A 15,976-nucleotide genomic window follows, 5' to 3' on the forward strand; every position below is an offset into this window, starting at 1 on the left:
AATAAATACAGATTTCAGTCTAATATGTTTATTTGGAAATGTCACAATTAGTTTGTGTATGTTCATATGTTTTAACCTGTAGGCAGCTCTGTGGCTCTGTTGTCTCTCCACTCCATCCAAAACACAGGAGAACACACCAAATGACCCAGCACCTGAATGATACAGCATTGATGTTACACTCACAATTATCTGTATTTTGTGTAATAGCAGCCTGTAATGAAAAAAAGTCAAGTGATCCAATTTGGACTGACACTTTGCAATAATTGCAGAGTTTGTCTGTGATCTCTATCACGTGCGACTTGGCCAAGTCTGTAATTTTTCAAGTAAAAATGATGCCGAACACAGGTCGTGTGATAATATTAGTCCATTGCGAATAAATATTTGTTCATTGCGAATAAATATTTCTGTGATTTGGGGTCGTATTGCCTGCGTTGGCAATAATAAACGAAAGTTCTGACAGAGCCTTGACATCACATCAGGGAAATAATGTCAGTAAATTTGAGTAAAGTACAGACTTTGCTTATTCAGTTTGATGAACTTTACTAATATTCATTAACATGGCATGTTCTGGAAATTTTGTCAGTAGTTACTTCCTACTATGATAGCTCATATTGTCCCTTGGTTTTTGCATTACTTCCTTACATATAACACTGAACATTAGGGTTGGGTACCGAACCGGGTCCGATGTAAACGTAGTAACGAGACCGAATAAGAATGAAAATTTCGGTTCCTCATTTCAGTGCCAGACTTTTTTTTTTTTTTTTTTTTTTTTCAGAAGCATCGCTGCACGGGACGCTACGTTACTGTTAGCTAGTAGCTGGATTAAACACAATGGTTAAAATGCTGACAGCTTACGTTAAGCGATGTAAAGTGTGACTGTATTTCCCTGTAGAGAATTCCAACACCGGGACGTAACAGTCTGACTGGAGCTGCCAACACACAGACGGTGCGTTCGCTTGAAACTCGCCAGCCTTGTGGTGCATTTTAAGTAAAATACCCTTTTCCCATATGGTGCTTTTTTTTGTCGTTTACCAGCAATTTACTGGTGAAATAATTCATTGTTATAAGTTATTGTTATTGCATTATTAATCAATCATTTAATGTTGACCATATGGCCTTAGCAATAAACACGTTGTTCTTTAATGTCGCCAACTGTCATTTTGTCCTCCTTTTTTATATTTTATATTATATACATTATAAATATATTATATATTTTGGTTCAGGTTCAGGCACCGGCACCATTTTAAAAGTATCGATTTTACACTGGTATGGGAAACACAAACTATACCCAACCGTACTGAACATAGACCATCCTGTCCTCTAGCGACTACTCACTGTACAGACAATAGCAATGCATATCAACACACTGCCTATTCTAGTCACTATAGACCATTTCACAGTTACACATAAGTTACATTTAAACATAAGCATTCTAAATGTATTCTAGTTTATTTCTTGTTGCGGTCAAGAAAACAAACGTTTATAAGGTACCTTGGTTGCAGTGTATGTGAATGACATCAGTTGACAGGGAGTTAACAAAGACCCAGACTGTCGCCTAGCAATGGAATTCCATTGAAAAGGTCGACGATACTACAGGAATCAATGCATGGTTTGGGAGCAGCGAACTCCGTGCACACAAGTGTTTTTAGCTCCAGTAAAAGAACTAATCTCCGTTTAAACTAACGTGCCCAAACTGCATATCTCATAAACATTAATTCGTATATACTGGGCATGCGCGTGCCGGGGTTAACAGGAGGCAGCATGTACAGTATACTCCGTCTGTTGTTGGTAGTTGCTATGGTAACGTTAGTAGGTTAGTCTCAGATAACGAGACGTCATGACCAATAACACCCAATCAGTCGGTGAAACATAGGCGTCAATGTCAGTGTTGCCAAAGGTCTCTGTTTGCGGCCGTTGAGACTGCAACACAAACCTGCAGATTCCAAACCAAAACGGGGTCAGAAGTGTTTTCAAATGTCTCTAGTTTAGGGGCTTGGAAATGCCAGAGCAGTGTGAATGCGAGTTGTAAATGTAGCAAAGTAAATGTAGCCTAAGAGGTGAACTCTCAGCCCTAGAGACCAGGAGGTGCTGAATGAAAGGATCATAAAAGATCTCAATCATCCCAACAACAGACTCCTCTCTCTGCTGCGGTCAGGTCAACTCATAATTATAATCCATCCGCGTGCCACACATTGCATATGTTATACTATGTGCCAGTTTTATTGTTTCATTTTCCCCAAAACTAATCCATTGTCATAGTGTTTCATTCCTCTGAAAACTTACTGATATGTTGTTTTTATTGTTTCTTTTGTAAAATATTTCATTTTATTTGGTTTATTTAATTCTATAGAATTCTATTATATTATGTTTTTCTTACTATTTATAATTACTTGCTCGAGCTAGGCACAGAAGAACTTCACAACACGTTGTACTGTGTATGATTGTGTAAGTGACAAACATCATTTGATTTGATTTGTGAAAAACAGCGACATACCAATGGTCAAAAGATGTACAGGTTGCTGTAATTTGATCTACAGAAATAAAGGCTATTGAATCAACATATTTCTTTGATCAGTGGGAAAAATGTTAACTGCTCCTATCAACTGTTTCCATATTAAAGGGAAACTTCACCGATTAGCATTAAGCTTTGTATCAGTAGAAACCTGGTAGTATTTTTGAATGACCATGCTTCCCTCCCTCATGTCCCCCTGAGAGGGGAGATCTCTGTATTGTGGGTCTGGAAAAAAACCTCAGATGACGCAAAATGACGATTTTTGCGTCATCTGAGGCTTTTTTGCCCAGAGGCTAAAGACTACAGCCTGTATTAGGAGCCACTTCCGCATAGCCCAAAGGCATTGTTGGACTATCGGCTTTTTCCTGAGATTGCCGAGGAAAAAACGAGTGTCAGCCATCTTGAATCCTTGCTTAGCTTCTCAGCAGGAGCAGAAACTGTTCATCCCGACGGAAATTTCAGAACAACAATTATGTGCATTCAAACTACCACACACGTGTACCAACGGGGTACATTGGTTCACATCGGAGAATATGCAGGACACTTTATTACGGACGCAATACTCCACACACTACGCGAGCTTCGCCTGCACGGAGACCAGCGGTGGTGCTCGCTTCCTCTGGCCGGTAAAGAGACCTCATCAGTGGGGAGCGTTGAACGAGTGTGCCGGTGGAAAGCTAACGCTAGCCGGCCACCTGTTCACCAATCGTGCTTGCAAGTGTCCGCTCATTAAACAAACTGGACTACATCCAACTTCAACGAAACTCCCAACGCGAGTTCAGAGACTGCTGGGCTGTGTTTTTGTTGTTGTGGAAATATTGCTGTGGACAATCCAGCCTGCTGTCACCGGGTAAGACTACTAGTGGAGGTGGGCTGTGTTACCCCGGACTGCCTGTTGCAGAAATGGGGTGATTTGTATCCAACTAACTGCTAACTGCTGGTGGAGTTTGTGACTGTAAAATGCCGACAATTCTAGCTACATCCCACGCAAATGTACGGCTGTGTTTATACCACAACCCACCAAGAGCTAATGCTAGTAGCTATGTGTTAGCCTTCTTTTATTACATGGCTTGGTTGAATTCTAATGTAGAATGCGGTCTGTTATTTCTTGATAACCGCTGCTAAGGATAACACACCGTTGCCATGCATAGCAAAGCGTTGCCATGGACACAGTTCTGTTCACTCTGGAGCTATCAATCAATCCGCTGAAAGAAGTCCGGATAATGTATCAGCTGTGGCAAAAAAAAAGCATGTTTTAAATGTGTAACACCACTTGAGCCACAGTGAAAAGTTTTTTCGTGTATATGGTTGAAATGACAATAAAACACACTTATTGAGTTGATCGTCTCACTGTCTGTCTGTAAAGGGTAGGCGTGGCTTGGGAATGGCCTCATACAGCAGCAAAGCAAGTGCATTCTGGGATTTGGTGTCTTTCATCCATATGAGCCAAAAACACATTTTCTGGCTTATCTTGGTCTAGAAGGCACCAATTTCAATTTTCTTTTCACATTTCTACTACATAAGTGACCCAATTTAAAGATATATTCAGCTTTCCAGCGGTGAAATTTCCCTTTAACTGAAAATGACCACTGGGATGGATATATTAAATCACTTGCTAAGAATGGGTAAGGGCAAAGTGAACAAGAAATTGGCTAGCATATACAATACACCAATGTCAGGCTGAATGACAGAAGTGAAACAAAATGGCATTTCAGTCTGATTAACAGGCTACACCAGATGTAATCTCACCGCCTCCATGAAGGCCAATTAATGAACTGCCAATGTCTCAAACATCATGTTTTTTTCCACTTTATCTTCTGGTCTCAATAATAAATTTCACTTTTCTCTGTTTAAGTAGATATTTTTAAAAATGAAAATGATTTAATAAATCCCAAACATTTTAAAATGTGCTACATTTCATTACATTTAAAGGGTAACTACAGTTTTTTTCAACCAACCCTATTTTCCTATGTTTTTGTGTTTAAGTGACTGATGAGAACAACAATCTTTGAAATTGGTCCAGTATTAAGCAAGATTGCTGCAGTCGGCAGCAGCGAAACAAGCTACAATGTAAGTTAATAGGGCAATTGTGTATTTACCTTCACAAAAGTGCTCATTTCACAAAAGTGAAAGACAGGTTCAGATTAATATTCTAAGTGTCTGACAACATGGAAAGGATTTCTAAAGAGGTTAACCTTTCTGTTAAAGAGTAAGATCCTTTATTTAAACATAAAAACATCTGCAAAATTGTGTTCGCTAAAACCACCAGACTCCATGTAAATAAACAGTAAATTTAGCATCGTAAAATACACTTATTTCAAAGTTGACAGAAACAATATAAAACTGTGAAAAGCCATTTTGGATCGTCGTTCCACTTTTCCAACCATCATAACTCTATTTGTGGTTGAAATAAACACATAGTTTACCGATTTACATGTGATAATATGATACACGCTAAAAGTTTTGTTTTTTTAAATGGAGTCTGGTGGGTTTAGCGCTAGCCACTTAAAGTGGTTTCTGGTTAAACAGAAAGGTCTCAAAGAGGTTTTAAAGGTCTATCTCTGAAGGGATCATTTCCATAATGTTGTCGGACACTTAGGGCCCTATTTTAACGATCTGAAACGCAAGTATCAAACGTGAAACGCAAGTAGCTTTGTGGGCAGATCTCGGGCGCTGTTGCTATTATACCGGCGGGATAAATTACTCTTGCGCCCGAAGCAAATCTAAAATGGGTTGGTCTGAAGTAGCTAGGTGTGGTTTGGGCGTAACGTGCAATAAACCAATCAGAGCGTCATCTCACATTCCCTTTAAGAGCAGGCGCGCTTGTTCCATGGCGGATTGCTATTATGACGGCGGATTTGCCTGGCGCACGCCAGCGGGAGCTATCCGGGATGCGGCAAAGTAATAAATGCCCGTCTTGACCGGGTGGCGATGTTGCTGCGGCATCTCGGGCGCATCTCCTCAAGTCTGGAGAGGATTGCTGCAGCCATGGAGCGTGGGCTTCCAAACGCACCACCTGCTCCTGTTGTGCCCCTACCTCCTCCCCCCACTCCATCTCCGTCCACCCGCTCCACTAGGAGTGCATCGCAAAGTTCAACATCACGTCTCCTTAAGTCCTCTAATATTTCCTCATTCATGTCATCAACACATCCATGATTCATGGAAATGAATCACACAACAAGCCACACACACTTTTTGAGTACTGTACTGTAAAATGCCTCCTGACCGATCCAAACACCTGAAGCACATTTTCAGTAATATTTTTGCTTGTAATTATGTATGGTTTGAAAAAATTGTGTAAAAGTGTATGCGCGTTGTGCACACGCTACATGTCCAAGCATTCGCCCCTAAAATAGCATTTGAATAAGACTAGCGCCACTGACTTTAGACTAGGTTTTTCCTGGTCTGTGGCGGAATTGTTTTCTGAATCTGCAAAATAGCACTGGGGAACGTTTGCGCCTGAACACGCCTCCTCTTTTCGCTGAACCGCCCCCGGGAGCGCAAATTCATTCCCTAATTTACCAACATGCGTCTGTGGAGGGAAAAGTCCGCTGTGTGTTGGGTGCAAAATAGGAATGATACATGCGTTGGTGTACAAAGGCAATTGCGCTGAGTGCAAGATAGGGCACTTTGAATATTAATGTGAGCCTGTCAATGGCAATTGTAGAGGTGACGAATAATGTAAACTTCCAATCTATATATATACCTAGTCGAGACTATTTAATTATATGTATTTCTTGGCCTGTCATTTTTGGTATATATACGGATAAGCTTAGATCATATTTCCTCTCTACCGTCTGTACAATAAAATGGCAGTGGAGAACTGTAGAATTAGCAGGAATGTGCAGGAATTATGAATTATTTAGACTAATATTAAAGGAAGGATAATCAAAGAAGGGTATATGTCAACGTTCAGTCGTGTTCAGTTTTGAAACATTTCAATTATTTTTTTCAAATGTTAAAACATTTTTAAACAAAATTGTGAATGAAAGTAGAGATCCGAGCTTTTGATGTACTTGCGAAGCGTGTTGTATGGAATCATCCATGTTATTTTTGGATAATCAAAATTAGGTAAAATAACCCACATTTCTGATATAGAAATTAGGAAACTTTTGAAAATTGGACCCAAAGACAACATAAGGGTTAAAAGAAAGGCAGGAAGCAACTTAAATTAGTTATCGTTAACGTGCCTGAACTCACAGGACCTTAATTTGTAAATTATTTTTGATTTAAAGTTAATATTTGAAGAATATACAAACCAGTGGTGCTGTAATGACTGCTGTTGTCGGAAAACAGGTTGAGGAACTTCTTACTTCTAGAAGTTCTGGCCCTTCCTCCGTTAGACTCCTCTTCCTCTGAAGTTGTGGTTGATGTTACCTTGGACTGTTTGCAGATCCTTGCCACAACTTCCCTCCTCCTCTTCACCTCCTCCTCTCTCCTTCTCTTCACATCCTCTTCCCTCCTTTTCTTCTTCTCATCCTCCTCTTTTCTTCTCTTTTCCTCCTCTTTCCTCCTCTCTTGGAGCAGAAAAACATGGAAAGGTTAAACTATTAGCAGCAAGAAACAAAAACCAAGGAACTGGGCAAACAGGTTTGATAACAACTTCAGACAATATTATATGCACAATTACCTAGTACAAAGAGTATGCTCCATCTGTCCAGTGGTGTTCCACAAGGCCCTCTTTTCTTTTTTTATGTTCCAACTTAATAACATGATACATTTTCTATTTTTCTGTTGATATGCAGATAGTCTATATCCACACTGTTCCACTTCCGGTATTGCTCCGTTGCCGCCCGGATGAAGCTATAGAATAACGACTATGCTAATTTAGCTAACTTTACCTATCAACAATAACAGTCTGTGGTAAGCAAAGACCAGGATTGCCACGATTTGTTATAAATCAACCTGTGATTAGGGATGTATGATACCACAGTCGACTAATTCAGCAGGTATACAGTAGTGCACAGAAGCCCCATGGCACGCATCGAGCAACTGGCGTTAACTTGGCAACTGGTCCCAACTGACTGACTGATTAACGGAGCACAATAATGCTTCCCTAAGGATGAACCCTTTTCATTTTAGACTTTAAAGGAACACTATGTAACTTTTAGCCCTACAGGTTGTTTCATTGGAACTACAACTCACGCTACCCAACGCGAGTTGTAGTTCCAATGAGACAACCTATAGGGGGACCGTACACAGGATGTCTTATAACCTAATGAAATCTGCTTATAACTTGTGTTAAACTCAAGGACCGCGGCCCGAACCCGGCCCCTTGCAGATTTTGACCTGGCCTGCGTATCAATTTAGGTTCACAATCAATTTTGGCACACCTAGTTTTTTTCAGGCATTTTTTTATGACGTTTTTGGCGCTTTTTCAAAGTTTTTGTCACTTTCTCCGTCATTGTCTGTCACTTTACCCAATGTGTTGTCAGCATTTTTGTCACTTTTTCTGACGATTTTGCAGCCTTTTCAGTATTTGGTCACTTTTGTCATTTTTTGCCGCTTTTGCAATGTTTTTGTTGCTTTTGCAAAGTTTTTGTCCCTTTTTCTGAAGTTTTTGCCGCTTTTTCCGACCTTTTTTGATGCTTTTTTCTCTGATGGCTAAGGAACTTTTTTGCTGGGGGTTTAAAGTCGACCAAACTGTAAGTAAGAAGGCTATATGAGCCATGCAATAACACAGTCAAAGATATTTGACGTTTTGCCTTAAACAAAAGTATGTCAATAAACTGTCTGGCTCTTGATGTTATTCTCATTTTCCAGTGTGGCCCTTATTGAAGTTGAGTTTGACACTCCTGGCTTAGAACATTCATGCTCCAAAAGGGATAAACCTTCTACATTTAATGAACTTACCCCATGAGCTTGGCCACTGTTATACCAACTCATGATACTGCTTTGTGACAGAAATGAGCTCAGCCATGTTAAAAATGAATCTGTATGATTACCTTGCTTCTTTGTTTCCTCTCTCCCCTTTCTCTCCTCCTCATACTCTGGGTCTTCCTCCTCATTGGCTGACTGATAGACCGTCTCTGCATCGCTGTCATCATTGTGCTCGTTGTAACCGTGCAAGCAGTCCTTGAGGCTGACCAACTCCAATTGAGCGTGTTCATCGACCACCAGAGTGTACTTAACAGAGTCATAATTTAACCCTGCTGTAGCTTCACTCTTTGGTACTGTCTGAGCAGCCGCACGATCTCCCTGAGTGACAGATTTGGTGCTATCCACCTCAATGTTATTGTCACCTTTTTCTCCCCCTGCATGGACCTTTGACTTAGTAGAGTCCATCTCTGTTTTTTCATTACCTGCAAGGCAGTGGGTTGGACCGTTCTGGACGTTCACAGAGGGAGTTGGAGTTCCCTCCCCCTCTTCTTCTCTGATGTCAGGGTTGGTTCGGTGAGAAAGAGAGGGATGCAGGGGCCCTGGTGGGGGGGCCTCTGTGTCTGAGCTCAGTGACATTCTGTTTGACCCCCCCTCGCTGCTGGACCGGGAGAGGATAGGGGGGTTGTCTTGGGTCCTGTCATGGTTTTGGCCTAAGAACACAAATTATAGACACTGGTTAGATATAACAAGAGTAATTTGTGAACTGCTTGCAAACTGTTTTGGGAATAAAATGCAGACAAAGTTTTTTATGAACCACTTCACATACCTGGATTCAGATCTGCTTACTCCACTGACACATGCCTCACTTATCTTTGTAATTATATCAGACAAGAAAGTGATAAAAGGTAACTACACTGGCATGGTGTTACTGGACTTACAAAAAACATATGACACAGTGGAATACTCTATTCTTTTATCCAAATTGCAATGCATGAGTTTTGGGAAGGCATCATTTAAATGGTTTAAATCATATTTATCAGAAAGAAATCAAACTTGTGATTTTGATGGAGTCCTGTCTGAACCCATGAAAATAACTTGTGGTGTACCCCAAGGATCGATATTAGGCCCTTTGTTATTCATTATTTATGTAAACGACATGCCAGCTGCAGTCAAATGTAAGTTGTTATTGTATGCCGATGACTCCTCACTACTAGTGTCTGGAAAAGACACCTATCAAATTGAAGACACTCATAGTGGAGAGCAGAACAATGTTAGAGAGTGGCTAATAGACAATAGACTGTCATTGCACCTAGGGAAATCTGAGTGCATTCTATTTGGCACAAGACATAAGCTACAAAAGGCACCTGTGCTAAAAGTCACATGTAACGAAAATGAAATTGAAGCAAAGAATACTGTTACATATCTAGGTATTAGACTGGACCAGACACTGTCAGGATATTCCATTGTAGAGAAATTACTGAACAAAAGGGCCTGCAAATTGAAATTATTATACCATAATACAAGGCAGTTTGACTTAAAAAAAAAAAAAAAAAAACCTCGTCTCAGCACTCATTCAGTGCCATTTTGACTATGCATGCTCAGCATGGTACAGTGGCCTGACAATGAAAATTAAAAATAAGATGCAGGTTATGCAAAACAATATGATCCGCTTCATACTGTCTAAACCTTCCAGGTATCATGTTGGAATAAATTAGTTTAAGAGGGTAGAGTTCCTGCCTGTAAAGTTTAGGGTTGAACAACTTAAACTCAATCATATCAATATCATTAATGGTGTAGCCCCAAAGTATTTGGGATTTCAAATTCTGATGGTGCACACTCAACATGCCCATGAGACTAGGGCCAGTGTCCATTCATGTAAGGTCCCATGTGCGAATAGTGAAGCAAGAAAATCCTTTTTTATACAGAAATTATTTTATGGAATAGTCTTCCACTTAATATTAAAATGGCAGAAACGAAAAGGGATTTTAAACATGAAGTTAGGGTTTACTTGTGGAATAAAATAGATAATTAGGGGAAAATAGACTCTAGACTGGGGACCGGGTAATTTATTGATTTGTAGCTCATGGTTTTTTATCTGGTACTTTTGATGTGTAGTTTTATTTATGTTATTTTCTTCTTTTTCACCCTTAGAAGGACTGTATGTGTTTGCATGTGTTGTATGTCCTGTTCCCTTCCATCAGGGACCATGTTGGAAAAAAGTGTTCATCGCTTACATGTTATCCCTTTCTATATCCATAAATAAACCAAACCAAAACCAAAGCATATGTAAAATACTGCACCTTAAACTTCTTAACACATATGATTAGATTAGATGTATCTTACACAGAAAGTTCATGTTGTAGCAAACTAGTACTATTTAGCAGAACACTAACAGACATTTCACAGCACTATTCAGTGTTGTATAGTGTCTCTACGGAAAAAAAAGGCATGCTCATAAGCAGGGAACTTCCTCTGATCTACATGTAGCCACCAAAGAGCTTAAAGGTGAAATATATAAAGCAAAACAAAGATATAAGTCGAAGCTTGAAAAAAGTCTGGCTGAAAACAACCTTGGCTCTGCCTGGTCCTGTATGAAAACGATAGCAGGTACCCAGAAGCACAGTAGCAGTAGCCATGTCTTTCCAGAGGGTTTTGGATTTTAATGAAAAATTTTGAAAAATTGATAAGGTCACATATTTTAAGGATAACTGAACATGAATTGGATCCCATTCAATTTGCCTACAGGCCACGCAGGGGTGTAGAAGATGCCACTATCACTCTGCTTCATATGCTCCTCAAACATCTTGAGGGAAGGGGGACCCATGCACAAATTCTTTTTATTGATTTCTCATCTGCTTTTAATACAATTCAACCGTATATTTTAGCCAACCGTCTTGTTGAGCAATTAGATTTTTGTCCTAATCTTGTTGGTTGGATCCTGGATTTTTTAACAAACAGGACACAGAGAGTAAAGGTGAACGGAGCTCTGTCTGGTCAGCTTTGCTCTTCTACAGGTTCACCACAGGGGTGCGTACTTTCTCCCCTTCTGTTCATTTTATATACAAACATGTGTCAGAGCAAATATGTAAATAGGACCATTATTAAATATGCAGCCGACTCCGTCATAGTGAGTCTGCTCCATAAAAATGATAGAGGCCATGGTCCAATAATTGAAGACTTTGTCCAGTGGTGCGAGGAGTCACACCTTCAATGAACATATCCAAAACAAAGGATATGTACATGGATTTTGGAAAAACTCCAGGATATGAGGCTATAACTATAAATGGTCAACTAGTGGATCAAGTACAATCCTATTGACAATTATTGACTACAAATTGAATTTCCAGGAGAATTGTGAGGCTGTCTGTAAAAAAGGACAACAGTGTCTATACTGTTTGAGAAAATTGTACCATTTTCATATAGACAAGACCATGATGACATTAAACACAAAACTATTATGTCTTTCTCCCTAGTGGCGTGGTTTGGTTGTGTCTCAGTCAAGCACAAAAATCGCCTAAACCAAATTGTAAAATGGGCAAGTAAGCTGATTGGGGAGTCCCAGCTGCACCCCACATCCCTGTATGCTAAACAACTACAGCGGCTAGCTATGGCTATCAAAGAAGATAGTCTACATCCTCTGAATAGGGAATTCCAGTATCTTCCCTCTGGACGGAGGCTAAAAGTTCTTGGTTGCAGAACTACAAGATTTAAAAACAGTTTTGTACCAGCAGCAATCACTCTGTTAAACAAACGTTAAAATTATTTTTTATAAAACGCACAAGCACTTTGGTCATGTCGTGTACTGTTTTCTATTTCTCTTTTTTTTCTTCTTTTACGTTTTATTACCTGTTTTATATGTTTTAATGTTATATGTGTTGTATTTTATGTTGTGGTCTACAAAGCGTTAAGGATGTCCTGCCTCTTAGACTGTAAAACTAGTTTACCTACGGGTACCAATAAAGTAACCTAACCTAACCTTTATTTGGCAAGACACTTAACCCTTCAGGTTAAGGTAGTAGTCAAAGACCGTGGTTGTAATCAAAGTTGGACTTTTATAAGGCCAACGTTAATACTAATATTAGGTCATGTCCGTCTGTTTGTGTCTATACGACCACTAGATTTTTAAAGCTGTCCCAATTGTTAGAAATATTAATAAAATTATTAAATGTTTTTTTTTATATTAACCATGGTTTAAAAGACTATTTATAATAAGGGAGTCTCTAGTAGCGGAAAACTCAAAGACAATTATTACAATCTCTGCAGGTCCCCTCAGCTCTACAAAGCATTTTAGTAAGTTTGGGATCATCGTTTAGGTTTCCAGACCCAAATTTATGGTGGCCGAACAGCCCCAAAACACTTCCATTAGGACATGCTGCAAATACTGGAGATCTGAGACAATAACCCTATTTTTTAGGTTCATGAAATGTACCCCAGTTCATGAATATATAGAATATTACTAGTGACATTCCTGTAATCTTAAATCCGCTGTATTAGTGTATTATGTACGTGCTTGGTGCCACTCATCATTCATCAGTTTGGATACTCGCATCGTTGTTGTTATGGTTATCGTTTTTGGTGTGGACAGCCCTAACATTAGGCCGATATGGTCAGCTGTTGGAAAGTGTGTCTGAATATAAGTTGGCTTACCTGGGCTATCTATGGCTTGATAGCAAATATGCAAGGAAAGTGTGGTATTTTGTATTATTGTATATTATATGTTTACAATATGTTTGACTGACCAGGTTGGGACATGCAGTGCATCATAGAAGGTGTGTGTCAGGCTGTAACGGACTCGGACTTGAGTCCAGACTCAAGGCGCTTTTCTGTTGTCTCAGACTTGTCTTGGACTCGACCAAATATTCTAGTTGATGACCGAGTCCATTATTATATGCTTTTGTTCTAAAGTAACATCCTCATTCTAAACAAAAACGTTGATGAAGCACGCTCGTTCAGAAAACAGGTATTAGTTTAAGTCAAAATTCATCTAGAACGGGCGTCGAGATTGGTCGCCTGGTATACACCTGGCTGCATCATATACAGTAGGCTACCTCAATCATAGGGTATCAATCATTTTCATTTTGGCCACAGACAATGTCAAGTTCAAGAATGGAAACATTTCCATTTTATAATTAAAGTAAATAATATGGCCTAATTTGATTCCATAGTGTTACTCTGCTCCTGCTTTTTGATTATAACAAATAATAAAGCAAAATTATCATCTTAAAGTAGAATATACAGTATACTGTCTCTCTCATCACATAAATTATGAACAGGTAAGGGAGTAGTCTTAAAGAGGAATCTTTTTTTTCTGTCTCGGTATTGATTGTCTTTCATTTGGACTCAGTCTTGACTTGACAACAGCCCTGGAGTTAATGGTTTGTCTTACGCACTCATATTATTTTTTTTTTTTAATACACCTTTGGGCGATATGACGTCAGCAATAGATTATGGCCATATAATATATGCAGCAGCAGCAAAGACATCACTGCAAAAAGTGGATCAACTACAGTGTTGAGGATTACATTAATGTATAGGAGCTATAAAGTCAACCCCCATTAACGCAGTTAATAGGATCTGTACATTTCTTGCTAAAACACTCCCCATAACAACTTTACAAGACAATAATATGTCATTGTTAAGTTTTCAGCATGTTCTGCTGTGCCAACAATAAAAAAAAAAAAAAAGAGGCTAATGCAGCTGAGAACCAAGGAAAATTTTGTTTTTCCTAATCAGATTTGTTTGTGATTCCATACCTGTTTAAGGTTAAAAAAACATCTTACCATTTAAATTTTTTTATTTTTATTTATTTAAAGAATATCCACTGTAGTGGACAACAGGATCATTTGAGTACGAAAACAGACAAATTTGGTAGATGTGGATTCATTATTTACATGAAGATAGTCCTGATGTCCACTATAATTGACATTCATAAAATGGCAAATTTTTCAAAAGATACATAATGTAGTTTCTATCAGAACTCAATATATGATTCCTAACACCTTAATGAACAAGAAAATATATGATTATCATAGTAACAAAACCACAGACAAACAATATTTGACACATCTCTTATCTTTCCATAAAATGTGCTTGTTCATGCTGTCCATTTTGGATTGAAAGATAGAGGCGGTTCCCGGCCTCCCAGCCAATCAAATAACACATCACTGAAAAGCCCAGGATATCCTCTGTACAGTACAGCAGGAATTAAGAGACTTGCACAAAAGATTCCAAGGAGAGAAATGAAACTCAAATGTCCACTACAGTGGACATAAGTCAATGGGCTGGGTCTCAGGAGGTTAAACCCAAACAACAGATTAGTCATAATTAGGTTGTGTAATGATTAAGGAGGAGGAATAATCTAACTTGGTTTTAATTATTTCATCATAAGGAATAACTTTTCAATTTTCTGATGACCCCCATGTCATACACATTTGCATTTACTGTACACATTCATATTACCAACAGTAAGATGCCACGTGATTTTGATGACCCCCTGACCCTTTAATATTTGGGTACACTTATATAACTAATCTGTCACCTACTCTGAGGTTTGCACTCTTCAAAGTGGTTTCTTGTTTTATAATAAAACTACCATTAATGAGTATTTTGTGCTGCTATTCCATATCCCCATAGTTACCTTTTATCAAAAGTAGTTTTAATCAGAATGTCATCCTTGTGAGGTTGTAAATGAAACTAAAGTTTTAGACCATAAGGCATTTAGTCTTTGACGTTCCACCTCCAGGATTGCAGGAAAATCCACCAGATGCATGTCTTTTTGCCAATTTCCGTTTCCTTCTGCTTTGTTTTTTGTTGGAATTTTAAACTCCAGTGGATTTATGAGGACTATGGTTAACTGCTCCTCAGATCTCTGCAGGGTAAAATGAGACAGCTAGCTAGACTATCTGTCCAATCTGAGTTTTCTCTCGCACGACTAATTTGCAGCGGCTCCGTTCGGCGCTTAGCACCGCCCAAGACAATTGTGATTGGTTTAAAGAAATGCCAATAAACCAGAGCATGTTTTTCTCCCATCCCGGAATGCTGTGTGGACTAGCCAGACCCTCCTCCGCTCCGCAGCATGTGGATAGTCTGGCAAAGCAAGACTATAAGACACTATACCAAATACACTATTTTATTTCCTTTCATTTTACAGGTCACATTGTTCCTTATACTTTACTGAACATTAACTCATGTAACTGTCATTTTAGAAGAATGCTCCTGCAAAGGACTGTGTCATTTGGTATTAATTTCAAGTGAAATGAGGACAGTATTCAATTGGTACTCTTCCAAATAGTTAATTCCAATAGTCTAGAAAGTGTTTAAGTCAGTGCATAGCAGGTCACCTGAATGTGCAAAAATTAAAAGCTAATACAGAATACAGTTTCCCATCCTAAATCATTATTTACTTTGGTTTTAACACCGCTGGTTTTTCCTGTTGGTTTTGTCTTTAATAGTTATTTCAATACAATTCCTTTGGTAATCAAGCACTAATTTCCCTGTTCTGAATGTAAATGAAAGAGTTTTTACTTAGATTGTGCCAGAAAGTATTGGGGTGGGGAGCAGGGCTCTACCTTATGATCTACTTTACACATTTGACTTTACTGTAGTTGTCATGATGATAATAAAGGCGTATGAATGCTATCTTGT

General features: G+C 38.9%; 1 protein-coding gene across 1 annotated transcript in view; it reads right to left on the minus strand.

The window, feature by feature from the left end:
- Positions 1–15,976, minus strand: part of mapk8ip1a (mitogen-activated protein kinase 8 interacting protein 1a) — a 54,786-nt gene that overhangs the window by 12,970 nt on the left and 25,840 nt on the right. Inside the window, exons 7-9 of the mRNA XM_028584483.1 lie at positions 8,458–9,042; positions 6,790–6,867; positions 77–152 (exon numbers count right to left, since the gene is read on the minus strand). Of these exons, the coding sequence (XP_028440284.1) occupies positions 77–152; positions 6,790–6,867; positions 8,458–9,042 (739 nt within the window). The remainder of the gene's footprint in view (positions 1–76; positions 153–6,789; positions 6,868–8,457; positions 9,043–15,976) is intronic.

This window comes from Perca flavescens, chromosome 8 (genome assembly GCF_004354835.1).
Source record: "Perca flavescens isolate YP-PL-M2 chromosome 8, PFLA_1.0, whole genome shotgun sequence".
NCBI classification, from domain to species: domain Eukaryota; kingdom Metazoa; phylum Chordata; class Actinopteri; order Perciformes; family Percidae; genus Perca; species Perca flavescens.